Here is a 26,523-nt window from a genome sequence, read left to right as displayed (position 1 = left end):
TCTTTTTCTTTTTTCTTTAATTTTATTTTGTAGGAAAAACCGGGGCGGTCACTGATGATGGGACAACCGGTATGTAATAAGTATACTTAACTGAAATACTATTAATAATAATGATCATAATAATAATTCTAGTAATAATAATAATAATAATAATAATAATAATAACAACAATTGTGCATGTTTTGGGGTTTGTTATATTGTTTCTCCTACGTTTTCCTGGTACCATGTTATGTTATTTTACTTTTTTTTTTAAGTTGAACAGCAATTTGGTCAACTCTGGTTGTTTTTAAACGTGCTATATAGTAAATTTGATTTGAATAATAATAATACTAATATCATCAACCATCAACGTTACCTAACCCTTCAAAAGTCACACTCTATAATTTCAAATATCTGTTTCAGATGTGGCATTGCAGAGGGCATGATGCTCCACTGCACATGGCACTGCATGAAAGTTAAATTTTTGTATGATTTGTGTGACACACTCCCTAAAATTATGGACATACGACTTTCATTACACCCAGGACTTTTTCCTCCTTAGAAATGTCACAAATTTGAAACTAAATCAAAGCTCCAGGAAATTTATCAATATAGCTCTTGCTGTTTCCAGGAACTTTACCCCCCTATATCAAAGTAGACCTCAGTAATGATGATTTGCGTGCCTCTGTGTCCCCAAAAAGAGATATCATACCTGTATAAAGATTTGGCAGCCTTTCATTGAATACACAGAAACATTACCTTTATCAGCTGTGGACTCACTGTAATCTCTGAACTGGCTCCATTGTAATAGTAACGTTCAGGTACCTTTTTGGAGGGAATATGTTGTGATGTCCATGCTAAATTGAACTTAGAATACAATTAATAAAATAATAATAATAATAATTTGCCTTTGCGGTTTTTCCTACTTACCTTTTTTTAAATAAGAAATAGGCTGACCAGCTTCTTTGAACTATCAACTCTTTGCGCAACAAGTGAGAAACCACTAGGTGACGTTCTTCCTTTGGATTCATGGACAGTTCAAAGTCTGCCGGTAAAGATGAGTTTTTCGTCTAATAATGTAATGGGTTGCATATAAAGTGTAAATGCGTTTAATAGCTGCCTGTGCTAAAACACATCTCTGCAGATAGATAAAGGAAGCAGTAATAAATCCCCACTACAAAAGAAAACATGAACCATGAATTTATTTCTCATTGGATTCAATTACATTATGCTGGAGCCACTGATTGATTGTTTTTAATGGGGGAGACTTATGACTCAAACTGAGCCAACAGTCCTTTAATTTTCTAGATTCCGTTTCAAATGCATTTTTAAACACATCCTTGAATTTTCAAATTTTTAAAAGCATTTTCACAAACACAGATTTCTGTTCAAAGGGTGAAACCTGCCGGATGGCTGCTCCTGGAGGCGCATTCTCTGCAGCGCTTAGGCGGTCACAAGACTTGGGCATCGGTGAACAAAAACACCGACACGCTGACAGGTCAGCTAGAAGCTTACAGGCCCACAGATTCTTCTCTTCTCTGCATCCAACATCCAACAAGTTGGTCCGTTTGGAAAACTACTTTCCTGCGCGCCGCCGCGCTACGGTCTTTGTCGCTTATTTTTTTCAATGGAAATTTCAGCGGGGCTCTTTTTTAGATGTTAGACCATTACTCTGTCTGGAGAGGATAATTTTTATTTGGAGCTGAATAGTCCTGTAAACTTACAACCGGGGATGTTTTGGTGCGTAAAGGAGGGGCGCACGCCAAAGTGAGCGAATGCCACTGGAAGAAATTGCACCAAAGATGTCAACATTGCTTTACCACCCACACGAAATCGATTGTATTACCTTCAAGAAGGTGGCTCCTCGTATAAATAGGGACGCATTATTTCAAGAAAGACGGTGGTGAGCACAATCTGCCGGCTGTACTCTCGCTCCTCTATCTGGACCACAGACAACGCCTGGAAGAATTTGCGTAAGACAACTGTGTCCACTCTGCAGGACATAAACATCTTTTACTCCTAAACTAGTAAGTCTAAAGTTTCACTGACTATATTTGTTTCACTCTTGTATTAAACTGGACGAAATGCGACTGCTGCGTAAAGTGGGTTGCACCAGACTATTTCTGGTGATCAGATCTAGTTTTAGAGGCTATGCATGTTACCTCTGACATGATTTTTTTAGAGTAATTTTGGGAGTGTAAAGGATCTTAAATGGCAAGCATACTTGGGGTTAAGTGTGATGCAAAGTGTACAGCTGTCTTTTTTTGGATGTTGGAATAAAACACGTAAAAAAAAAACATGTAACCAAACTTATTTGCTTATGTTTTCAGACAGTGAAGTCATGCAGGTGGAGAGGAAATGGCACATACTGTTGACTATCTTCTTTCTGCTCATCACCTCGGGCCAGTGTATGGACAGCAAGGACGTCAAGCAGAAAGAAAGAAGGACCCTGTTGGATCTAATCTTACAGGTTATCAGAGACAGCCAGCAGCGGGACAAAGCCGTGTCCAGGCGCTGTAGCAGTGGACTCTTCACCTCAGCCCAAGACGTGAAGTTCTCCTCCCGTGAAAAGCCTTTCTATGTTCCTAGGCTGGATAACAGTAGACTCATAGGTAAGCTGATAAGATTTATTTTTAGGTCCTGATGATGAAAGCATAATCCCCATTTTACCGTGGGAGACAGCTGTCATTGGTCTGGTCTGTGCTGTACACCTTATTTATGAGCCTGATTTAGTTTGGATGAATGGAACTCAGTGTTTGCTAGTTAATTCAAGATATACGGGGGAAAAAATAAGGTTTGCCTGCTATTAAATAAACTAAAGGGGAAAAAATTAATATATATGTATATATATATATACATATATATATATAATGCATGTAATTAAGGCATGCTTAATCTGTGTAGGAAAAAGGTCTATGTCACATTTACAGACGTGGTGTTCTCATTTGTAAGAGACACCTTTCCAGCTCGTCTTGGACAAATCGCTCCCTCATTCAAACTGTGATTGACTGACGGACAGATGCACGGATAGGTACTAGGAACTCATGTAGGAGGAGCATCGTCACGGCAAACTTGTGAATGATTCATTCAGTGTGATTCACTGTGGAATCTTAAACATGAATGATGATGACCACCCTGCACGCACACACACAAACTCACTGTGACGTCTCAGAAAGTAGCTCCAATAGCGAGCATCCCTACTCAGGCAGAGCAGAGACGCAAGACTGGCTGATGTTGAGTCACACTCATGTAATTTACAGCACTCTATCAAAGTCAGTGTTACTCCTTTTGACTGAAGTTATGGAATGAGACTGTACAAGGAGAGTTAAGAACAGTCCAGGCCACATTCTTGATTTGCACTTCTAGATATTACCTAGACAAATTGACCATGTTCATCATTTATCATATAAATGAGCCATATCTGAGCTCCCTGACGAGTAAGAACGAGCTCGGTGCAGCTCTGCCTTTATTGGCTTAAATAAAGTGTTCTGTTATCTGGGATCCAAGTCAGGAGGTTTTCCCAAATCAGACTGCAAAACAGAAAAGGCATCCAGAAAATCCTTTTATGCAAAGTGTTATTGTTGCTGCAACACACATGCCACATCATCTGAGGTTCTGGTTTAGGATCGTGCCTCACCAATACGTGCAATGAGAGTTTAGTAAGAGCCAAGTGAACAGGATGTGTTGATTATCTGCAGTGTCAGATTCTCTCCTCCATCGCTGTCTATTAGATCTTGTCTCAGAGATGTTACACTGGCATCTTGAAGCTCAATGTCTCAGCCCCAGCTTATGCAATTGGAAAAGTACCTCTCTCAGACCACTGACTAGATGGAATTTATCTTTTGAGGATATTAAAAGCTGCATATTAGCAACTGGTGCGTGTGACACTACCGAGAGACCCATGGTCACGCAAGGATAGATGTTTTGAACACAAAAGGGAGGAAGAAGAAACATTTGTAAACCCACCAATGTGTTCACCCTGTAGCGTGTTACTCAGAAGCCATGGCTGTGACATCAGAATGACGGCTATGATAAGACAGACATGATGTAAGGACTGGTGTTATCTGTTCTAGTTTCCCTTTTGGTATATGTGGCACAAGAAATCAGCTTTAGATTGGCAGCTTTAGACTTTTGTGTTTTGTGCTTGTTGACATGCATTTATTAATTAGCTGGCTTTGTGTAATTCAGGTCACCATTTTCACTCTTGAGTTGGCTCTTTACATGGCCGTGCCACTTTTTAGAAAAATAAAATATATAGTATGTCTATCCTTTTCATTTGGTTTGCTAAATCTGCAGTTTAAATGTATTTAAAATGACTTCTTATGCTTGGTTTCACATCGGTTTAAGTGTTATCTTTCATCCTCGTTCTGCAGTCACTTGCAGTTGCAGCATTACATGTTCCTGAGTCTGGGGGCTAATGTAATGTTAGCCCAGCAACTACTTGCATGGACTTACTCTGATGAGCATTTAACTCCCATACAATAATCTCTTTAGCCTGTTAGTGTGGCCAGTGTGTTATCAGACACCTCCGTGTGTTGCCTGCATGCACATAGTAGAATGGTCGGGGGGTGGGAGGGGAGGATGCTCTTACCCCATCTAGACCTTATGAAATGCCTTCAGTGACACCAGATAATAACAGTGACATAATGTAAAGGTATATATCCATCATACTACTTATGCTGCACTTAATGATGAACAGTATGCACAATGAATAATGTTCTTTTAGAGTGCTGTAAAATTATTTGAAGGATATTATCATGAATGATAATGCTGCGGCCACATATTGAACTGATCTATATGTTGACCTTAAAGTGGTGATGTTGAGAAATTCCCTGTGGCACAGTGATATATGCAGGAGAGGGTAACTCTGACAATGACTGTACATATTCATCATGGTTATTGTGTAGCATTTGCCAAGTTCTCAGTGGTTGAAAAATGAGTGTTGATTGACGTGCTAACAGTGGTTTTCTTTTCCAGAAATTGTTCCTAGAGATGTAAACATGAAAGGCAAATTCATTCAGCATTTCACAGGTAAGAAAATCACAGTCAAAGACAACATTGTGTGTGCAACATTTCAGCCTTGACTGCGTTTTCCTAATGCCCTTTCCAAACATTGCAAAATGTTTTTATCTGGCAAACGCCTCTTAGAGCATAGTTGGCACTTTTCTTATGCAACCTTTGAGTGGTAATTCTCAGTTCTGCCCTCTTTGAGAAAATCATTCCTGTAAGCCAACATACAGTATGCTTAAGTCTCGGAGGCGTAATGAACACTGGCACTCCTGTGGTTCAGAGGAGGGTTGCCTGGCTTAGCTGCAGGGCAGTAGTGCAGAGAAACAGCACATGGTCTAAAGCCGACAGAATTAAGTTGAAGGCAGTGCAAGGTTAAGCTGATTATTTGTCTCAGGGCCTGTGAGTAGACTTCATTATTGGTGTGAAAATCTTGAAGTTTACATGTCAGTGCCGAAACTCTACGAGGTGATTATAATTGAAGACTCAAGTCCTCTGTTCGCTAAGTCCAGTTGAACCCTGACTCCTTAACCACGTCTGTGATAGTGCACTGTTCACTTTCACTTTGTGATCTGTCTGTTTTTTTGGTGATTAGTCACAAAATCACTAGGCATGATTATACTGTACTAGCAGAGTAGATATGATATAACATATAATAAAGCCCTTTGCAGTCTCTTTCACTATGTCTGATAAGACCTTTTCTATTAAGCAGGACCAGTCAAGTTCTCGTCGGAGTGCAGAACACACTTTCATAGACTTTATCACAACACAAGGGATTGCTCAAGACCAGCATGTATGTATACCTTTTTCCTCTCTGTTGCTCTTCTCATAATGTGCTCAAGGTCTGTTGTGCCATTTAGTGTCATCATGATGCTTTAAAGGGCAAAAAAACTTTTTTTTTTCATTCAGCTAAATAATCTGTTCCCACATGAAAAAAATATTTTGCTTGAGTTGGATTATTTTAATTGATCTGGGGTTTCTCAGCTTCTTTTTTGTGTTCTTCTTACTGGTTTTTAAGTGGGCGGGGCTTAAAAAGTTGACCTCACGTGCTTCCGTGCAGCAATCAGGATTTAGCAATATCTGAATCGAAAGTCAGTTAGTGGGTTGTTTAATGAAACATTCACACAGTCCTGATAAAGGAGGTTAGCTGAGTGCTAAAATACTAAATTATAAGTTAGTTTTTTATAAAACATTAACTTTGAGAGCCCAGTGTCACGCTGGAGTCATCGAATTTTGCTGTTTGGGCAGTGACTTGTGGCGTCAGAAACCAACGGAAGAAGGCGTCCTTTAATGTCGGTATGATATGTGTCCAGTTGCCGTTATAGTTTAATGGCTCCTGGCAGCGTCAGGGGGAAACGCAGCAGGACAAGGATGAAAGTTAAGGCGGCAAAAGTCCGACTGGAGCGGACGGGAGGGGTGGCGGATAAATCCAGGAAATGCTGACTTTCATCCAAGAGAGCGGTGTTCACGTCCCGTAAGATTCCAAAGCCAAACCCTGTTCTTTTGTCCTAAACCTAACCACGTGTTTTGTTGCCTAAACCCAACTACGTGTGTTTGCTGTGTTGTACCTACCGAGTGCATTTATTTTGAAAGAGACTGTATTTAAACTTTAAATTTCCTGTGAAAACTGAAGTGTATTTTGAAAGAAGACAATGCATGTAACAGGCAGAACTTGACACAGCATCCCAGAACGTCAAAAACCAACGCACCCAGGGTACCTTGCATGTCATATGTGGACAAGGAAAGTCCATGACCAAACGTCAATATGTGACGAAGTCCGAGTGAGAATGTGTTGACCTTGATTGTCACATATTTAGTCATGAATTTTTAAGGGTATAGGTAAATATCAAGTTTAGATTCTTCAGCATACCACATAATCCTAAAAAATGTATTTTTTTATTTGCAAATAATGTTCTATGCTAAAATGTGTTGGGCTTCTAGTGGCTTTGACCACCTGGTGAAATGCTTTGCAGGATTTGATAAGCTGAAAATTTCATGTAATAAATTTGTCTGAATCAGGAGTGTCAAACATAGGGCCAGTGGGCCAGAACTCGCCTGCCAAAGAGTCCAGTCTGGCCCACTCAGTGACTTTGCTAAATACTAAAATAACAGAGAAGTTATTGATCCCACTTTTTCAATTAAATGCATTGCTATTCCTATTTGTCCAAATGAACCAGTTCCTATTTCTTTACAGAGGTAAATAGGTTGCCAGTGTGCTTAGAATGCTTTCAGTGCTCAAAGAATATTTTATTCAGCACCACTGTCATGGCAGAAAGGGCAACATCTTGCAAAGACAACTAAGGACAGAGAAGATAAATTAATTGTCAGCAGGTTTGAGGAAACATAAGTCAGGTTTTAGTTTTTTAGCCAGGATATCAGCATTGCAGCTGTAAAAGCTATAGCTACCTTATTGTTAAGAAAATAGCATCAGCACCAAAGCCATACTCTGGGGGTGAGTTAGCTGAAAAACAGACATGTTAATGAAACTGCACTTATTTTTCATTCATCCTTCAGCCTTCATCTCAGGCTGTTCGTCATTTGTTTTGTTAATGGATTGTTCATTAATTGTGAACATTTTCAGAATGTAAGCTACATGTAGCATTACTTTGTTAGACTAAAAGAGAAGGAAAATTTGAAGGCTTTGTTATTTACAGGTTATTATGCAATGGTTTTACTGGTCCGGCCCTCTTGAGATCAAAGTGGGCTGTTTGTGGCCTATGAACTAAAATGAGTTTGACACCCCAGGTCCTAATGGATGTGGATCTGTGACAAAATAATGCACATATAGAGCAGTGTCTTTTAACTAAATGAAAATGTTATTTAAAAGTTTAGATTACTATTTAAGATTCATTCTTCCATCTACTATCCAAAACTGCTGCAGGTGGGGTACACTCTGGACAGGTCACCAGACTATCACAGGGCTGACACATAGAGACAGACAACCATTCAAGCTCACATTCACACCTACAGACAATTTAGAGTCACCAATTAACCTGCATGTCTTTGGACTGTGGGAGGAAGCTGGAGAACTCGCAGAAAACCCACGCTGACACAGAACATTTGCACAGAAGGGCCCTGGTTGGAACCCTTACCAAAACTTACAAAAACCTTACAGGATAAGGGCGCCATGAACACCTGAACACAAGCTGTATTCCCAGAGCCTTCACTCTCTGCTAGGCAGCCTGGTCTTGCTGCAGGACACAGTCACTCATGCATGAAATTAACATTGGCAAATATCTGCCTCCTGTTTACTTCTATTCAATGTAAGCAACAGGCCAAAAAAAACATTTGCTTCCCGTGACAAAGCAAACTTGGATCTTCACATTGCCTAGCCTCAACTAAATGTCTTATCACCAGAGAATGTATGATATTGGCCATGAAAAGTACACGTTGCCCCACATGAGAGATGCTACCTGGCTGGCAGTGAGTCAGGAGGCAAACATGGAATGTAAGAAAATGAAATGAATGTACCAATAACATCATATTTCATGGTGTTTATTAGCCAGCCAGCTACATTAGTTAGCAAGCTACCTTTCCATGTGCTTCACACCTGGCACTGCCGACATTCAGCACCAATATTGCCACAGCAGATGGTGGTCACTGGCCTGCATTCATGAACATGGGCATGTGTGACCAGGCCCTTAGAGAAGTATGCAGTTCAAACAACCAAAGAGAGGACAGAACAATGGTTAAGCGGCAGGGAGAAGAAAACTAAAACAAAAAATGTATGTATGATTGTTAAAAATTCATAATACAGACTGAAAATTGTATAAAAATCAAAGCAAGGCAAATGTATTTATATAGCACATTTCATACCCAAAGGCAACCCAAAGTGCTTTTCAGATCAGTCAGGTCAAGTCAAAGATCACTGTAGCCCAATCACAAAGCATGCCTGAAAGGGCTGTTCCAGTAATAATTTCAATTCAATTTCAATTTCAATTTCAATTTTGGACCCTCCTCCAACACAGTCTCATCCCAAGTTGGCATCTATCACGGTGTTGTCAGTGGCCTTTTGCATCTACATATTACACGCTAGGTATCATTATGCATCTGCTGTTAATGTTACAGGACGCCCGCTACCAACACCGGCACATTACCAAAAGCACATGGTTAGATTTAGAAAAAACATAATGGTTTGGCTCTACATTCATTCACACCGGACTCCCAGGTGAAAGTCTGGGGTTTGTTGGACCCATCCACCTGCCTCCCATCCTCCCTATAGGGACTTTCCAGCTCCTTATTTAACGTCATCACCGGCAGCATGTCAGCCTGATGCCTTCCGGTGTCATAGGGCCACAACAGGTGCTGTCCAGCTGCATTGTGAACTAAAGCCCACCACGAGCGGTGGCTTTTGGCGACACGTGTGTGACGCTGAAATCACTGACAGAGCAGGAGTATTTGACAACTTTGAAAAAAAACGGGTTGGACCCCTACAGCAGATAAGGAAAAAGAAAGAAAGCATTTAACGGGGAAAAAGTGGTCAAAACCCGCAAGAAGAGCAACTGAGGAGGGCTCCCTCTTCCAAGATGCACAGATAAACAAATAGAAAAACTATTCCCTGATGCAATTTTCACGGGAAATAATCATCTTAAAATTCATCCAATTCATCCAAGTTTTGATGCATGATATTTTACCTGACCAGCCATAATTATCTACTCTGACCTCATCCCCCCATTGGATTTTTATTTTTATCTGAGCCCTTATATCCCCACAATTTTTCAAAAATATAGCTATGCCCTTGGGTGTGCAAACAGTAAATCCAAAAAGTAATCCTTGGATCCCTTCTCAAATTGTTTAGTCTAAATAGTTTTTAGAATCATAAAAATGCAAAACTCTTCAGTATTTCATTATGAATAAATAAAAAGCAACATTAAGAAAAATAAGCATATTTTCTGTAGCAGATTCTTTTTTCAGCCTGCAACCTCTTAGATTTACCCTGTGACCCCGTGGAAGGTCCCCAACCCCAAGTTGAGAACTGCTGAAGTAGAAGCACCCAGAGCTGTAACCACAGTTCGTAACCCGTTGAAGCAATCCTTCTCTCTGGGATGTTTACATCTGGGAAATTAAGGGGATAGCATCAAGCAGACATTGGCGAAGGATTGCAGACAATGCTCTCATGTCACAGATCTGTTTAGCTTGACTTGGCTTTATTGTGGACACAGTGAAATTTCCATCTGTGATGCAGTCTAATAAGCATCAAGAGAGTTAAAGCAGTTGATCTTGTGATATAGGAAGTTTAGTTTTAGCCAGACAGGCAGACATGGTGGTCACAATTAGGATTCATGTGTTGGATTGTGGTGACGCAGAGTATTGTTGGATGGATGGATGGTTCATTTCTTATGCTAATGTTACTGATGATGCTATTAGAGAACATGCGCTCTGCTCTGCTAAAGGAAGATTGCAACTTTAATTGCATACTGAATCACCTCTGATGTCATTCATATTTGTTTCTCTCTCACTGTCATTGACAGTATTATGTATTTAGTACTATTTAGTACACACTGTGGGACTTTTGCATTGTCTCTAAACATTAGATTTAAAAGGACTTGACATGTATTACAAATAGCCGAATTTGAAACTTTAGAAGTTTCAAGTCAGTTTTTAAGAATGCAGTTTTTTAGAAAGGCAATCTTTTGGGTCTTTAATTGCAAGGGTGGGATGATTTTAACATATTTTTCTCACTTCTCTTTTTCAGATTACAAAAGATGTGCAAGATTGCTAACACGATTAGCAATGAGTCCACTGTGCATGCAGTCATAGATGTTGCATGTGAGTAAAAGTGTTTTTCTCTTCTTGGGTGGGGTTGAGTTCACTCTGATTCCTTGGCAACATCCTCTGATGTGTCAAGCTGAAATTTAAATTTTGTTTGTATACTTTTAAATCATTGTCTCGCAGCAAGACGTGAAAGAATGTATTGTGATGTACAGCTGAAAATAACTGATGTTGACATAATCAGAAACATGTCTGTAGTGCATCTGTTCAACATTTGAATGCTTTAAGAATATAGATTTTCTTGCTGTTGGACATGCTGAAACACTTGACTGTCAGGAAGAGGCTGTCATGTATTCAATCTTAATTTAACCTTTATTCAAGGTTAATGCTAGTTCTCTGAAGTTACACACAAATTACATGTAGAGTGAGAGATGGAAAAACACAGATTACACGCATTCATTTCTCCTAACTCATGATTCCCAAAACCTAATATGACAACATTTCATTTATCTTGGTGGGAAATGAGCATTTGATGTGGAAAGAAATTCTACATCCAGTGCCCCCTGCATGAACTGGGAAAGAAGTAGTCCCTCACAAAAATTCATGTATTTGTGGATTATTTATATGACATGTGTAGTATAATACTGTATGCTTGGTATGCTCAGTTACAAACTGCTGATCCTGTTCCTCTGAAAAAAAAAACAAAACAAAACATGAGAGAAATGTAGTTTGTGTGGTGACTGGTGATGGTCATCTGCTCTCTTACTGTACCTGAAAATGCAACCATGGTTACCATATAGGGCTGTAGCTAATGGTTATTTTGATTACGGGTGGATTATGGTTTATTTGTTGTTTGTGATGATAACAGTCAGAGAAAAACAGAAAGTCCCCAGGATGGAGAACCAGAGAATGTTTAGCGTCCCCACCCACCCACAAAAAAGGCCAGATGTGAAGTCAGATAGTCACGAATAAAAAGATGCAAGATGCTTGATAGTTTATTTATATAAATATTGCGAGTACATAAATATTTAATAATTTGTGAAAGGTCCATTGTTGTCTTGCAACCACTGTTCCAGCTTTTTTAAATAAAATCAACCCAATGACCAGAATAAATGCTGGCACTGACTGTTTCTGGAAACCACAGATGTATATACATTTCATATGTAGCGAATATGTTAAAACCAATTTCTTTTGGTTAACATGTTATTTGTTTTATGAACTCATTCAAAGTCACATGCCCCATGCACAGAGCTGTCAGTCCTTATTACTTGGTGCATATGATGGCAGGAAACATCCGATTAATAGCAAACAAGCAGATACACCAAACACAAGAGGGCTGAGTTACTTCTTTTTTAAATTAAGTCTTCATTTAGTGTGATTTGTTTTAGTCACAATCACCACCTGGTTAGGATGAAGAAAACATCATGATTTGGCTGGTTTGGTTGCAACAAACATGTCCCAAACTCTTGTCAAAAAACCCTGCGTTTGTCACGACCAACAGTGGTTTTAAATATCCCAAACTCTCATTAAAAAATTCCTACTTGTGTCACTACAATCATGTCTGGAAATGGCCCACACTGTCATTAAAAAATGCCTGGTATTGTCACTACCAACAATGGTTGTGAATGTCCAAAACTCTCGTTGTAAAATACCCACTTTTGTCACTAAAATCAACATTTGTAAATGTCCAAAACTCTCATTAAAAATATCTGCTTTGTCAGTACAAACAACATCCATAAATGTCCGAAACTCACATGAAAATATACCCACTTTTGTTGCTACAAACACAGCTGGAAATGGCCTACACTGTCTTTAAAAAATACCTGCTTTTATCACTAACAACAGTGGTTGTAAATGTCCTAAAGTCTCATTAAGAAATACCCACTTTTGTCGCTAAAAACAACGTTCGGAAATGTCCTAAACTCACGTTAAAAAATACCTGCTTTTGTTGCTACGTACACGGCTGGAAATGCCCCACACTGTCATTAAGAAATACCAGCTTTTGTCACTACCAGCAGTGGTTGTAAATGTCCCAAACTCTCAGTAAAAATACCTGCTACCAACATCAACCATAAATGTCCAAAACTAATTTTGACACATATATTGTCATTAAAAGATACCCACTTTTTGTTGCTACAAACATGGCTGGAAATGATCCATCCATCCATCCATCCATCCATCCATCCATCCATTTTCAACTGCTTATCTGAAGCTGGGGCGCAGGGGCAGCAGGCCGAGCAAAGCATTCCAGACGTTGCTCTCCTCAGCAACGCTTTTCAGCTCGTCCTGGGGGACCCCAGGGCGTTCCCAGGCCAGACAAGATATGTAATCCCTCCAGCATGTTCTGGGTCTGCCCTGGGGCTTCCTACCAGTGGAACGTGTGTTTTGTTGCTACAAATACAGCTGGAATTGTCCCAACCTGTTGTCAAAAAATACCTAATTTTGTTGCCACAAACACGGCTGGAATTTGCCCAAACTCCTGTCGCAAAATTCCCCCTTTCATTGGTTTCAGTGGTCTGCTGCTGTCGGCTGCTTGGCGGCCATCTCGCCTCGGTCTCACACCCTCCACCATCCCCTCCACCTCCTGATGAGAATCTCAACTCACATGCAGTCTGAGCATCATCACTTCAGAAATGTTGATATGATACATATGAAGTGTACAAGAGTAACATACCTGTGGTTTGCAGATATGCCAACATTTTATTCTGGTGACTGGGCTGAAAAAAAAAATCGCCATTATGTCTCAACTGTGAATGTGTTTTCCAGAGCTGCTGCATTTGGAATATTTTTAAGTGAGAAGCCACTAATAAAGCCATGCCATCTTTTGGTCAACAGCTTTTTATAAACATTACACATATCTGTAGGTGGATTTAAAACAAACCTAATGCACAATCTGAGGGCAAACTAAAAAAATATAGAACTAGATGAACAGGAACAGATCAGTGTGGATTTCTTATGAATCATTTGTTACTTCCAGAGACACATGTTCATGCTTAACGCTGACATTTAATACACTAAACCTAAACATAGCAACTCTCAAGACAAAGGTAGGACTCAGACGATCGTCAGCGCTGTAATTCTGGACGTAGTCATAGTCATGTCTTTGTGAAGGTGACCTTTGATGACAGCAGGTCTGATGCATTCACTGTTGTCTAGTCCTAAATCCAACAGGGGTAAAAGCATGTGCTCTCAGTGAAAGCAATTAGGTCTATCTGCTGAGTGATTGCTGCGAGAGAGTTCATCCACACAAGTGGTCATTTCAGTTAATTTGAGTTTTTCGTGGTATAGGACTTCTGGTGATTATAAAAACTGAGGAGGCTGACACATTCTCGGGTATTCAGTTTCTCAAGTGAATCAGATAATGAGATCCTGTCTGCACCGTTCTGAGAAATCTGACAAATGTATATCACAATCACTAGGCTTTTGAAGGCAAATTAAGTGATTCATTATTTCATTATTTAGTCATCCTGATAATTTCTGAATGAGCTTAGAGATAACATCGAGGAATGCCAGTAATAGCGGGCCAGTAATGACCCTCTTAAGAAGCTGACAACACGACTTTCTGAGAAAGGCTGAAAAGTCAAGATGTGTCTTTGCCAATACTGGACAGAAGACTTTTTTATTAAAATGCAGCTTTAAAGCATCAGAAACTAAAGATGTTTAACTCTACGTCTGCTCATTTCATTTCAGGCCCCAAAATGACAGAAGAGGGATCAATGTGTTGCCAAGGAAGTGCCTTCAAATCCACAGCAGTCATATGAACATTGTTGTGTTTATAGTGTTTCTATTTTTGTTGTTCTTGTTGTCATTATTGAAATGCTGATGGAACATTGTTGGTTTTTGAATGGATGTGCTTTTTATTTTGATGTACCATGTATTTGTAAGGAAACATTAATTTAATATTAAATACACCTATTTATTGAAAGGGTGTGTATATAATAATTTCACAACCATTAAAAATCTGATGATTTTGGTTATACAAGTCATATCTGATGGAGAGGAAGCTTTTCTTTTTGTTCCTTGTATATGACTCCTTTTCCGCTGTCACGCTGAAACCATGTTCTGAAACTGCTCTGAAAGATTTGTCATGCTCCTTCGTTGTCTTCATTACATTTTATTTGGCACTTGAGTGATTGCTGACAATGAGAACATATGGAATGACGACGGTGGTGATTATGCACTGCAGTGTTGAACAATAAAGAATATTGAAGCACAGCATATTCTGCTATTATTGGAGACGAGGGGAGTGAGGGAAAATGTGAAGAGGACTCAGAGTAGGTGTGTGTGTGGTCTTTTGATGACGACCCATGACTCTCCTACAGTCTTGTCCTCTGCTTAGTGTTGTTTAAATGTGTTAAAACGGTTGACTTCATTACGAATGGCTGCAGTGGGAGTAATATTTCTCTTTTATTTTTCAGTAACTTACAAATGCAGCCTTCTCCGTCTCCTGCTCCTCAGCAGGTGTTTCCATTGCTCCTCTCTGCAGGAGTTTGTTGCAAAAGTTCTGGCACTAAGTCATAGCTGTCAGACATCCTGGACTCTTGGGCTCCACAGGATGTTGAGCAATTCAACCTCAATAGGACCACATATACAGGACTTAGGATAAGACCAGCAAAAGCTTAAGGAACTCCTTTAGTAATCACATGTGCAAGGCATTGTACACATTGGTAGATTGAATTTTGTCGCTTTATTTCAATGACAGTGACTAATCCAACTTTTACTTCCCACTTGAGAGCATCCTTCAGAGACTTGGCGAAAGAGTTGCTTGTGCGGTTAACAAATCCAGCTTGGGATGTGTAACTATTTCAAGGCAGCCTGTTCCAGATCACCACAACCCAATTTATTAAGTGTGCCTGACATAATAGACCCCCAGCTCAGTTGTTGCATGTTTGTGTTAACTCCCTGAGATCTGATATGTGGCAACATAATGTCCAAGTTGTCTCGGTGCCAGACAAGCAAAGTGTCAGCAAACGCTACGTATGGGATTAAAACAAACAAATGTGTCGTTTCCGCAATTGTAGATAAAGGCATCAGAGCTGCCATTTAACATAACTCTGCTTGATCATTGTGTATTTTTGCAGGGAGTTTAAATTACCTACCCTTGCCGTCACCGAGTGCTATAAAGTCCTGACAAAATAAACAGGATCCAACATTCTTCTTCTTGTCATGTTGTATCATCTTGTGTGGAGATATGTGCCGGGGGAATAGTTACAGTGATTGTTTTTAGGGTAGTGAAATAAATATTGAGCCACGCTGATAGACTAGGTTCTGAAGGAAACATCCGCTAAGCCAAAGATTACAACAGCTCAGTTCTCACGCCAGCACGTCTCTAGAGACTCAGCAGGAACAATTTGTTACATTGAATCGTGCATTATTCAATGCTTGGCTTGTTGTGAGTCCATTAAAAAGTAATTCAGGAAAGCAGCCGGTTCAAAAGGTTGTGACCTGAAACTGCATTGACAAACATGTTTGCTTTAGATCTGCAGCTCTCAATGCATGGAGCGTTTCCAACTCGATATGAGGTGGCCTTGTGCTGAAGGGCCATAAAAGGGCCACAAATCACAGCTTCCTCAGGAACAGAAGAGTCTATCTTCATCCATCCATCAAGTTCCTGAATATGATCAAACCTGCAAAAACAAGCACTTCCTCTCTGGCATATTGTATCGTGATCACCTCGGACAATTAATGGAAACAGGTTATGTTTTCTGCTCGAGCTATAAAAGGATTAGGAGGCTAAAAATACGTCTTGCACCCCACAGGGATGCACTGGGGATCCCTTTCCCTCCAGCTGGGCAGGGCAGGGACACCGGATCCTAATCTGAGGAGGATATCACTTATCTAGAGACAAACAGCATAGATTAGGAGAGGAGACAGAAGATGCACTGGGGACAGCATGTGGGAGGGCTCTAACACAATTACACACAAGCACCAAATCCCTCCTCTGATGCCTCTGAGAAAAGCTGGTGCAGTAAATAGTAAATAGAGACCAAAGCCGGGCCATTTGTTTCCTGTCAGACTGCGGCCGGATGCACCAAAGCTCAGCAGCAGAGAGAAGAACCCCTTGATGTCTTAACTAAGAGCTCATCACCTCCAGCTGCTCTGTTCTTTGAAACAGACAACAAGTTACAGATTTGCTTTTTATCCCCGTTTCTGTGTGAGGGTGCTGTGATTTGGACTGACAGTAACATCAGTCTTGCAGGAGACTTGGGATCTTTTTAAGTTAAAAAAAACAGCTCACTAAGTGAATGGATTGTCCTGATTCCTTGCTTTAATTGATTATGCAATCATACGCACATTTGTAATTTGACAAGCCCTTTGGCACTTACAGAAACATTTCACACGCAAACTATTCAGGGAAGATTAAGACTAGTATATAACCCAAAATCTAAACATGGCTCCTTATGACGTATGTCAAACTCCCCCCATCCGCTGAAGAATTTTGTGGCAAAAGTAAACACTTTAATCCAATTTCTTGGACCCCAGGGCCTCGTCTCAGCAAGCCACCTTATTCAAAGTGATTGCAGTAGCCTTGATGGCTGTGAAATTGTTGTAGAGGGCTCATTGATTTGCTCCATGTCTCATGATTAATTCATGCTCTTCCTATGTCTTTTGTGCGTGCATAAATCCCTACATGAGTCACCAATAATGTACGTTCAGATAGTACAGCCTCCATTAGGAATTTGACAGTTGAAAGATGATTTGTCATCGCCACGTTGAGCTCTTCGCCAGAATTTCCATCGCGCGAAAATGGAACTTTCATGGATGCGATTGACTTTGACAGATTTAATAAAGAAAGCAGCTTCTATTGTCTCGTTGCGTGTTATTGTCGAGTAGTTTGGATACATGATGACCCAACATATTATATGTCAAGATATTATGTAGACCCTGGTCCATGTTGCACAAAGAAGTAAGTTGCTGCAGCTCTGTCAGTGTGCCAGCTGCGTCGTCTTTGATCCCATGTGCTGGAGGCGTTGGCACAGGTCTTCCTGCCGCCCCCTCTGCATGCCACACACTGTGTGTGCTCTGACGCCTGCCATGGCGTAACGACTAAGAGCATCAATTAACTGTGAGGCATCTTTCAGATGAATTAATGTTTTCACCCTGGCATGTGACATATTTCAGAGTTAATTCACAATTAGCTTCATGTTTGTTTTCTTTATTTGGAAAAATGTGTAAGAACAAGGCAACAGAAATGTTCATTTATCAAATGAGTTAAAAATAAATGTCTCAAAAGCACAAAGGTGCTTTTTTTAAGTGAAAGCAAATGGCATCTGTAGCACTGAGCAGTGATGTTTCAATCATATATACAACAGTCTGTTTTCATCATTAAATAATTCATCCTTTATATATTAACAGATAATACTGACACTTCATTTACATTTGACAGACAGTTAAACATCTTTTAAAAACATATTTGCTATCATGCATCATATTGTGTGTAATGCCAGCATAGTAAGAAGATAAATAACATTTATTGAGGATTTGTTTTTCTTTTAAATAGATCCAATTTCAGTTTTGGCAAAGTGAAAACACTTGGCAGAACGTGTTCTTTTGTGGAGGACTTCATGATCTTTTCTCAACAATATTCAGTGTAATTTTACTGAAGTTACGCAACAGTGTTTTTGTAGTATCTGGTTGACAGAGGCAGCTCATAAAAAAGGGAACATAAAAATGAACACGAAACAACCACCAAGTGGAGACAGCTGAGGTATTGAATGATTTTATTCTCTGTTCCACGACGTCTGTCATGTGAAAATTCATCAAGGCAATTTTAATTATAAGCACTCCTCTCTCTGACAAACACTCACACACGTCTATATTTATTTATTTAATCTAATCTCCTGACAACACATCAGACTTATTATCAAAGCAATTCAAATAATGTTACAACCTAACAGATGGACTAACTTAAGGTGTGCACATAAAAAAAGGCAATTTGATTTTAGGCCATTTCAAAAACCAAACTGTGATACAAATTAAAACAGTCAGTAACAAACAAAAATCAGTTAAGACATGATGTAAAATTAAGATTTTTTTTCTGCAACTTCCTTCATGAAAATATCACTTTCATTTCATTTCAAATAACCAGGAAATAAATAATGATTTCATGTAAAATATGGACAACAATTTGTCATATTTTATGGAAAAATTACAGGTACAGGATAAAAGGCCACTGTGGTCAACTGCATCTTGCATTAATTTACATTTCACCAGCAACAAAAGTACGAGTTCCTCTCCAAACCTGCACATTTTAAGTTACTTTATGCATATTGCTTAACACTTTAAAAATAATTGCATTCTCTTAAATATCATTTTGTAGGCAACAGCATGACACTTTATGGCTGATATGATATATCCAAGTTTGGGCCCAGACCCTTTCAGCTGCACACACACATTTTGATATAACATCATGAAAACTAATGGCAGAGCAACACTGTGTCTCACTATGAGGAGGAAGAATGGTGCTGCTAAGATATATGGCGGAATATGAAACAGAATATAATGTGAATAAGACTTCATATAACACATTAAAATATCTGTACTGATGCTCAAAATGTTAGGTGTCTTTTAATGCTCCAGAGTTAAAATAGCATCAGTGCATGTGATCAGTCAGAGAATAGGCTCTGTGTCATTCCAGTTGACAGATGCGTCTTTCCACCTGAAACAAACAGTTCAAGGCATTTAGAGCAACACAGGAACACACAGCATGATCCTTCTCAACTTAAAGCGAATTATGAACACCAGCACATCTTAAGAAAAGCTTTTTATAGTTGTTGTCAGGAGTTGACAGACATTACTGTGCATGTAGGTGTGCATCTGTGTGTTTGAATGCCAATAGATCCTTACCTGGTTCGGATACAGTGCTCCAGTGGAGGAATGAGATCAGTGTCAGCATCTTGGCAGCTCAGGGCCGATCTGCCAACAGCTTAAAAAAAAAACAAAAGCTCAATAAGCATTTTCAGTTATAACACACAATTAGGCAGCTAAATAACTAAAAACTACTCAAGCATCAACACAAGAAGGACCAAGATCATTTAGATGAGATTACATCATCTTAATCAGAGATTACGCCCTGATGCATCATATCTCTGAGTGGCCATTCACTGCAGGAGAGAGGATGATAAGACACATAACAACCAGAACATAAAGGACATCTACACTGAGAACAAGTGATGTTACATACAGACAGTGAGGCGGATCTCCTCCTGTTGATTGGCCAGTCCGTCATAATAGTAGAGGTCAAACTCCAGGCCTTTGTCCTGATTGGTCAACAGCTCCCTCTGCAGGCCAAACAGCACACTGAAGTGGCTTTCACTGCACACCACCCAAATGGGGTAACGTGGAGTCTTCAGGTAAGCTCCTACCTTAGAAAGAAGAAAGTAAAACACGACAGAGCAAAGTAATCTATTAATGACCAGAACCCCGTAACCTCAGCAGCTAAATGGATTGCAGCCATCATCAATTTTCTTATTTTAAACATATCAAAAGGTGCTAAAAAGGCCTTGCAAACCAATTTTGAGCTGTCAAAAACCTGCTGCTACCAGTGATGGAGAGATGTAAAACCAAAACTAAGTCGTGGTATTTGTTTATGCCTCTTGGCACACCTCAAAGTCTCCAGGGTGTAAAAGTAACAAGATTTTTGTAGGACACGTTTTTTACATGTATTGGTATTTACTGTATTTGTTAATTATGTGCAGCAAAACATGAAAATGTGAAAGGTATTTTGCATTTCTTTTCTGGTCAATCATTAGAGTTTGTTTAAAGTTCATGGCTCTACTTCCTTTCTACATCATGTTCTGGTAGATGCAGCCAAGTACCTGTTTTCTTTGAGTAAGTGCAAGATTTACTGTGGTCTTCAATTGAAATTTGGGCCATTGACTCAATTCCAATTGAATGAAACCTCAAAGGCTACATAATTAGAAATGCCTGGGCAAAATCTGCTATTAATCACAGTTTCTTGGGAGCCATTATCTTCCATCAGTGTCATCACACTATGTTCCTCAACAAATCACATCCATATGTCCACGATGTTCTTATTGACCTATTAATCACATTTCACATAACCAAGGCAATATAATTTGTTACTATGCTACAGCTTGATAACCAGAGAGCCTGGTACTTCCCATTTTTTTTAGTTATCCTGTTCTCCTGTGTGTGACGTACTTTGAACATTTTCAGGCAGTGTATGTGTTAACTATGATATATATCCCGTAACAGTCAAAGGAACATTTTTTGCTGTGATTATGGCCACATCAGCAGCACAGATGTGACCTCCCACACCCCCGAGGTGTTGTGTTTCCAACTGAATCTGACTACTTTCTGATTTCTCAGTGGAGAGGTGACCAGCGACTCGGCCACCCACTCACCTTGCAGATGTTATAGTGTTCGAATAAGGACAGCAGTCCGACATCACAGTGGCCTTTGACTCCCTTGAGCAGAGTAATGTTGCCATTGCCTGAGTCCAACTCCACGTCATTGTCAAAGACGTTAGAAACTGCTCTGCCGCAGAGCAACAGGTTGACCAGCTCCTGAGAACACAGATACCAAAAAAAAAACAGCAATTTCAGTAACCAGAATATATTTTGTGTATACAGCAGAAACATGCTGTCTTGTTTTGTGTCTTGCACTGAGACCCCTTTGTTGTATAACATGCTCTAATGTAAAGAAACTTGTGGGGAAAACATGTCTAACAAAAGACAAACGTTTTGTCTGTGAACCCTTTGAATTATAGAAGAACCTAAATTTGCACTTTAGTTTAATATTGTTGCTATTAAGCCATGATTTTTGTGTGTTTAGGTGTTAAAGCAATCAAACTTTGCAGCAATCCACAGAAACTTTACCTAGTAGTATAGAAACCCTGCAGCCAACTCGCACTTTGGAGCCACTTGCGTAGGCTCTAAACAACTACATATACAACAATAATTCAGCTTTTAGTCTGCAGTTTTTAGTTTAATGTCAAACCTGAGTGCAGTAGCCATGGGCTCCGATGAGCGTGGTGGTGGGCACGTCCATATCGTCTCTTACTCTGAGGAAAGAATAAAGAGAAGCACAATAAGGGTGATGTTTCATAGTGATTATGTATGCTTGCTGCATATTTTGTTCAGTCATAGAGCTACACAAGGCACAGCTTACTTTTCAATGGATCGAGAGAGAACAGCAGATATGGTGAGCAGTATGCATCCTAACAGCCCAGTCTCAAACTGTGGAAAAATAGAGAATAAAGCAAAAGGTTGGCAATCTTAGGTACATCTGACCAGCAAAATTAAACTGAGGAAGTCAATACTGAGTTTCTCACCTGATCAATATGCTGCTCCAGAAGCAACTGTGTGTCCTTGAGGTTATTCACGGTGAAACAAGTTATCTAAAACATAACATGGTTATAAAACCTCCTCAGGAGTTTTTTTTGTAAAAAGTTTATTTGGCATATTGATAGTATTAACACAGCTACACTATATATTAAACTATTATTAAATGAATTCACAAAATAAAGAGATGTACAATGTTCAAATACGTTATTGCAAATCCAAATATGGCGACAAATCTCCTTCAATAACATTTTAGGCATAGTAATATCCCACAAATTAATCTCAGTGTCTGATGTAGTTTCATTTGGTCAATTTAGGTGTTACTGTACTACCCACAAGCGAGCAGCATGTATGCAGCTACGTCTTTGCACCTTTTCAAGCACTCCTTCAGATTTGTAGTGTCCAGTTGGAGTGAAATGATTTCTTCCTGAATTTCTGTTAAAAAAACAGAGTTAAAAAAAACTGTTTTAATCAATGCTGCACCTGAAATGGAAGCGTTATCAGTCAATTCTAAGATCAATGGGTCTGAAGGGAATTGAACTTTAGGCTTCTAGAGGTGATGTGAGCCCACCCTGACCCTCTACAAGCCAGATATTCACATGCATTCAACCTGGTTAAATACCAGTAATGAGGCTCTGTGTATTGGTCTGGGTGCAGAGGATTAAGTGGATAAAAGTACGATCTTACATTGCAATTATGGCTTTTTTTTCTTCGCCGGCCCTCCACAGTACTTCAGCCGCTGCTAAAACAAAACACTTTCTTCTCGTGGTGTTGGAAGGTCTTAACCTTCTGAGAACAAAGTGGCATTTGAGTGATAAGCAGGTCGTGTGGAGTAATAATACAGTTAATACCAAATGCGGAGTTCAATACTTAACAGTGGCTACAAAGTACGCCTTGATGTGAATTAATGACTGTAAAAAGCATCCAAGTGATTACAGAGGCGTACACAGAGGTTAACATTATGGGTCAGAGCTCTGAATTGAAGGGTAACGTACTGAAGGCTTGTATTACTGGTTTCAGTGTTTTCAAACAGGAGTTTCTTTAGAACAAAGGCTTGGATTGATGCCAGAACTCCACAAGGACCACCCTTTAAAATAAGCACACAGAGAGCATAATACCACCAACAAATATTCAACATAAAAATCAGCTTTCTGGATTATTAAATATTAGCAGCATGGCTCAGTTAAGACAACCTTTCTCTGCACAATTCCGTATCTCAGGTCGTGCGTTTCTGAAAATGTGAAACCCTGATTCCTCCACTCAACGCTGAAACAATTTAGGCTGGAACCAAGAAGAACTGCTTTCAGTTCCTGGAGAAGAGACAATAACAGAAAATCAAAGACACCTGCAGAAACTGTCCCCAGCATATTTACAGAAACACTGGTGTAAATCACTAACCATGGCAGCGTGTTGGTCCATGGGACGGCCTGCATAGCGGTGCTCTTCAGCAGTTCTTTGAAAGGACACTTTGGAGAATTCTCGCAGATCATCATCATCGATATCATCTGAAAATCAATTAACACACCATCAGCTTTGACAGATACAAGGCAACAAATCAAAAAAGTCAATAGATGAGGTCACAGAGCACTGACCTAAAACCATTTCAGACACATCCAAGTCAGCCACATTTGGCCTGATCAAAGACTTTAATCTGAGAAACAGACACAATGTGCATAAACTTATGAACAAAACTTGGTAGCAAAAATGATGTCAACAGTATAACACTCTGAAGTTATCACACACACACTAACACAGCTTAAAGCTAATTACTTTGTTGTCATCTGTGTGTCTTGTTTCACTTTTTCAAAGCTGTTTTCCCTCTGCTTTCTGTCTGGTGCACTCCACAACTCCTGTTGCCTTCGTACGCAGTCAGCTGGGCCGATTTCAGTTTGGCTGCTTTCTGAGCTTTTTTGATGAACGGCAGTTGTTAAAAGTCCATCCTCAAACTGCCTGCTTTCTTCTTCTTTTCTGAGCAGTGGCTGGCACACTTCCACCTTCCGATACTGCCTTTTTTTGTTTGATTCCTACCACGAAAAAAATCAGTGTCGGAAAAGGGTGAGATGAATATGAGTAATATGATGAATATGAGATCAATTTGTTTTTAAGAACTGCATCCAGTACCTGAGGTGTGCTGGCTATTGGTCCAGCCATCATGCCACGTCTAATTCGATTAGTTCTGCTCCTTTGGGTGCTCTCAGTGATGGAAGTCTTTTTTTCTGGTTCTCTTTTCATGAAGCTTTCCTTGTCTTGGAGGGAAGCCATCAGTGTCTGGCCTTTTTCATCTTCCAAGTCATGGGCCCAGAAACCGGTTTGATTTTGACTAGACAGTCTGTCTGTCTCAGGCAATAATGATGTATATATAGGCTGAGAAGGGCTGACTTCTCCTACTGCAGACCTGCAGAAGAGAGAAATCCCATAATTTCACAAATTCAAGGCAGCACAAAGTCATGAAATCAAAAACAACACGTGTGAAATACCTTAATTTGTTGTGTTTGCTGACAACAAAAGCTGTTGTGTCAACCTCTGCTTTCACATCACTCATCACTGCTGGTGTTGCCGCAGCAGAATTAGCAATCGAGCTGACAGTTCGAGCAGACCACACGGCATCACTTTCACTGCAGGTGATCTTGTCATTCTTAAATCCCTCGATGTGATACTTTACAATTATCTCCAGCAATGTTTTCAGGGGGGAGCTCACAGCCTGCGATGACACAGAAGTCAGCACCAGACTTTTTTTTTTTTTTTTTTACATCATCCACTTGCACAGAAGCCAACCTCCAGCTGCAAGACTTACTTTATTCTTTCTATAGAGACCCTCCATGTTGAGAACCTGTCTCAGGTGTGACCTGTTGTTGATGCTGGCCTCTGTGCGTGGATGCTCCTCATCCATACACGCAATCGTCCTCTTGAGTCCCTGCGCATTAACACAGCGGTAATAACGTCTGCTATCAAAGAACACTGACACTGCAGGTTTTTCACAAAGTCATGTTTAACGTTAAATCACTTATCATTGATAGTAGCATGTGGCTGTCACCCCTCCTGAATACTAACATTATACACGGGGTCATAACGTCTCGGTTGGGACAGCAGGAACTTTTGTTTGTGGTACAAAATCTGACGATTCACAGATTTCTTTACATCACCTGAATGAGCTAAAGGAGCTAGCGCTAGCTAACGTTAGCTAGCTCCGGTAACGGTTCGCAGCCCGTTAACCACATAGCGTTGAATACTTTACCTTTCGACTCAGATATTCCCGAACAACGGACGAAGACACCTCTTCGACTGAAACGGCCATGGTGGTGAGGACGTGTCCGGCTGTGGTGGCCTTCTCCTAACATAGATAATGAACGAGAAGATGCTCTGGCAGTAGCCTTTAGCTAAACGTCTGGTGAACCATAACACGGCTGTGGGATGTGCTGCGCCACTCTATGCTCAAACATTGGCTTGGCAGGTGAACCGTGGACTTTTCAGAGACAGTATATGTCAGCCACAGGTCGACAAGACTGTATCAAATGGCTCGTTGAAGATGAACTACGCCGGCTGCAGCAGGGGGCGGTGACAACAGTTTCCCGACAGTTTTCAGCATCCTTAAGTCTGTACCGGAAGTCGCAGAAACATTCACATCCGGTCTGAGCAGATGTCAATTTATCACAAGTATTATTTTGACACTGCCAATACCTTGGTTGAGAAGGTGTCTCAAAAACCCTGACTCTGTCTGGTTTTTCATCCCAAACCACATCTTTAATAAAATTGGAGGTCTCTTTTCTTTTGAAATGTAACTTCTTACCTAATAGATTACCAATCACACTGTCAACATTTCATCAACAAGCCCTTCTAGCATGGAAGCTGTCTCATCCCATCAAACTTTTCTCTGGAATAACAGCAATACTCGTACAAGAAACAAATCCTTATTCTTCCCTAAATGGTGTCAAAGAGATATCATCCATATCCTCAATCCTTTTGATAATGCTGGTAATATGCTGTCTTAAGAACGTTTATGTCTGTACACAGTTTTCCTGTTCCCTCCAGAGAATTTATCTCTGTAACACGTGCTATCCCAAAAGGCTTACCGGTAATTCAACTTATAAAAAACCACTTGAGTTACAGTGAATACAAAACAAGTCAGCCTGTACTGATGCTGGGTGGAATTGAACTAACAGATAGAAAGTGTGATAATAAACATATTCGCCAGTGTTTTCAAAGAAAGAATGGAGTTGTGTCTAGAGGCAAGTTTTATTGGAGGTCTCAAATAGAGGACATAAATTGGAGAAGAGCTTGGCTTTTACCCCATAAATATTGCATATCGAACAAGGCTAAAGAAATACATTTTAAATTCTTGCATAATATATACCGTTAGTAGTGTTATTGCTAAGTTTATAAACGTTGATGACTCCTGTACTTTTTGTAATCATAATACAGAAACAATTTCACATATGTTTTTTTATTGCGATATATCTAAAAAGTTTTGGAGTGAGGTTAAATCTCATCTTTTTGATGCTGCCGACTCCACCTACTCTCT

The 26,523-nt window shown here is 39.9% G+C and overlaps 2 protein-coding genes across 6 annotated transcripts; one reads left to right on the top strand and one right to left on the bottom strand.

The window, feature by feature from the left end:
• Positions 1-45: 45 nt before the first annotated feature.
• alkal1 (ALK and LTK ligand 1) lies at positions 46-14,903 on the top strand. Of its 3 annotated transcripts, none has more exons than XM_049587853.1 (7): positions 46-69; positions 1,374-1,449; positions 2,310-2,591; positions 4,957-5,010; positions 5,699-5,779; positions 10,682-10,755; positions 14,389-14,903. In XM_049587853.1, the coding sequence occupies exons 1-6, from the start codon at positions 55-57 to the stop codon at positions 10,744-10,746; spliced, it is 573 nt and encodes a 190-aa protein (XP_049443810.1). In that variant the 5' UTR covers positions 46-54; the 3' UTR covers positions 10,747-10,755; positions 14,389-14,903. The 3 variants fall into 3 exon arrangements, with proteins under 3 accessions (XP_049443810.1, XP_049443808.1, XP_049443811.1); XM_049587851.1 differs by having other exon boundaries at positions 5,696-5,779; XM_049587854.1 differs by lacking the exon at positions 46-69 and having other exon boundaries at positions 1,388-2,006; positions 5,696-5,779.
• Positions 14,904-18,408: 3,505 nt separating this feature from the next.
• On the bottom strand, positions 18,409-25,598 carry mindy4 (MINDY lysine 48 deubiquitinase 4). Of its 3 annotated transcripts, none has more exons than XM_049588640.1 (18): positions 25,240-25,598; positions 24,799-24,918; positions 24,482-24,705; positions 24,126-24,399; positions 23,775-24,028; positions 23,597-23,655; positions 23,403-23,509; positions 23,198-23,314; positions 23,000-23,091; positions 22,692-22,793; positions 22,376-22,439; positions 21,995-22,060; positions 21,832-21,899; positions 21,661-21,724; positions 21,066-21,227; positions 19,883-20,063; positions 19,546-19,624; positions 18,409-19,357 (listed from the first exon to the last, which is right to left on the bottom strand). In XM_049588640.1, the coding sequence occupies exons 1-18, from the start codon at positions 25,297-25,299 to the stop codon at positions 19,309-19,311; spliced, it is 2,142 nt and encodes a 713-aa protein (XP_049444597.1). In that variant the 5' UTR covers positions 25,300-25,598; the 3' UTR covers positions 18,409-19,308. The 3 variants fall into 3 exon arrangements, with proteins under 3 accessions (XP_049444597.1, XP_049444598.1, XP_049444599.1); XM_049588641.1 differs by having other exon boundaries at positions 22,692-22,790; XM_049588642.1 differs by lacking the exons at positions 18,409-19,357; positions 19,546-19,624 and having other exon boundaries at positions 19,918-20,059.
• Between the last annotated feature and the right edge of the window lie 925 nt (positions 25,599-26,523).

The sequence above is a fragment of the Epinephelus fuscoguttatus genome, linkage group LG10, assembly GCF_011397635.1.
Source record: "Epinephelus fuscoguttatus linkage group LG10, E.fuscoguttatus.final_Chr_v1".
In the NCBI taxonomy this organism is placed as follows: domain Eukaryota; kingdom Metazoa; phylum Chordata; class Actinopteri; order Perciformes; family Serranidae; genus Epinephelus; species Epinephelus fuscoguttatus.
This window is presented reverse-complemented; position numbering and strand designations above follow the sequence as displayed.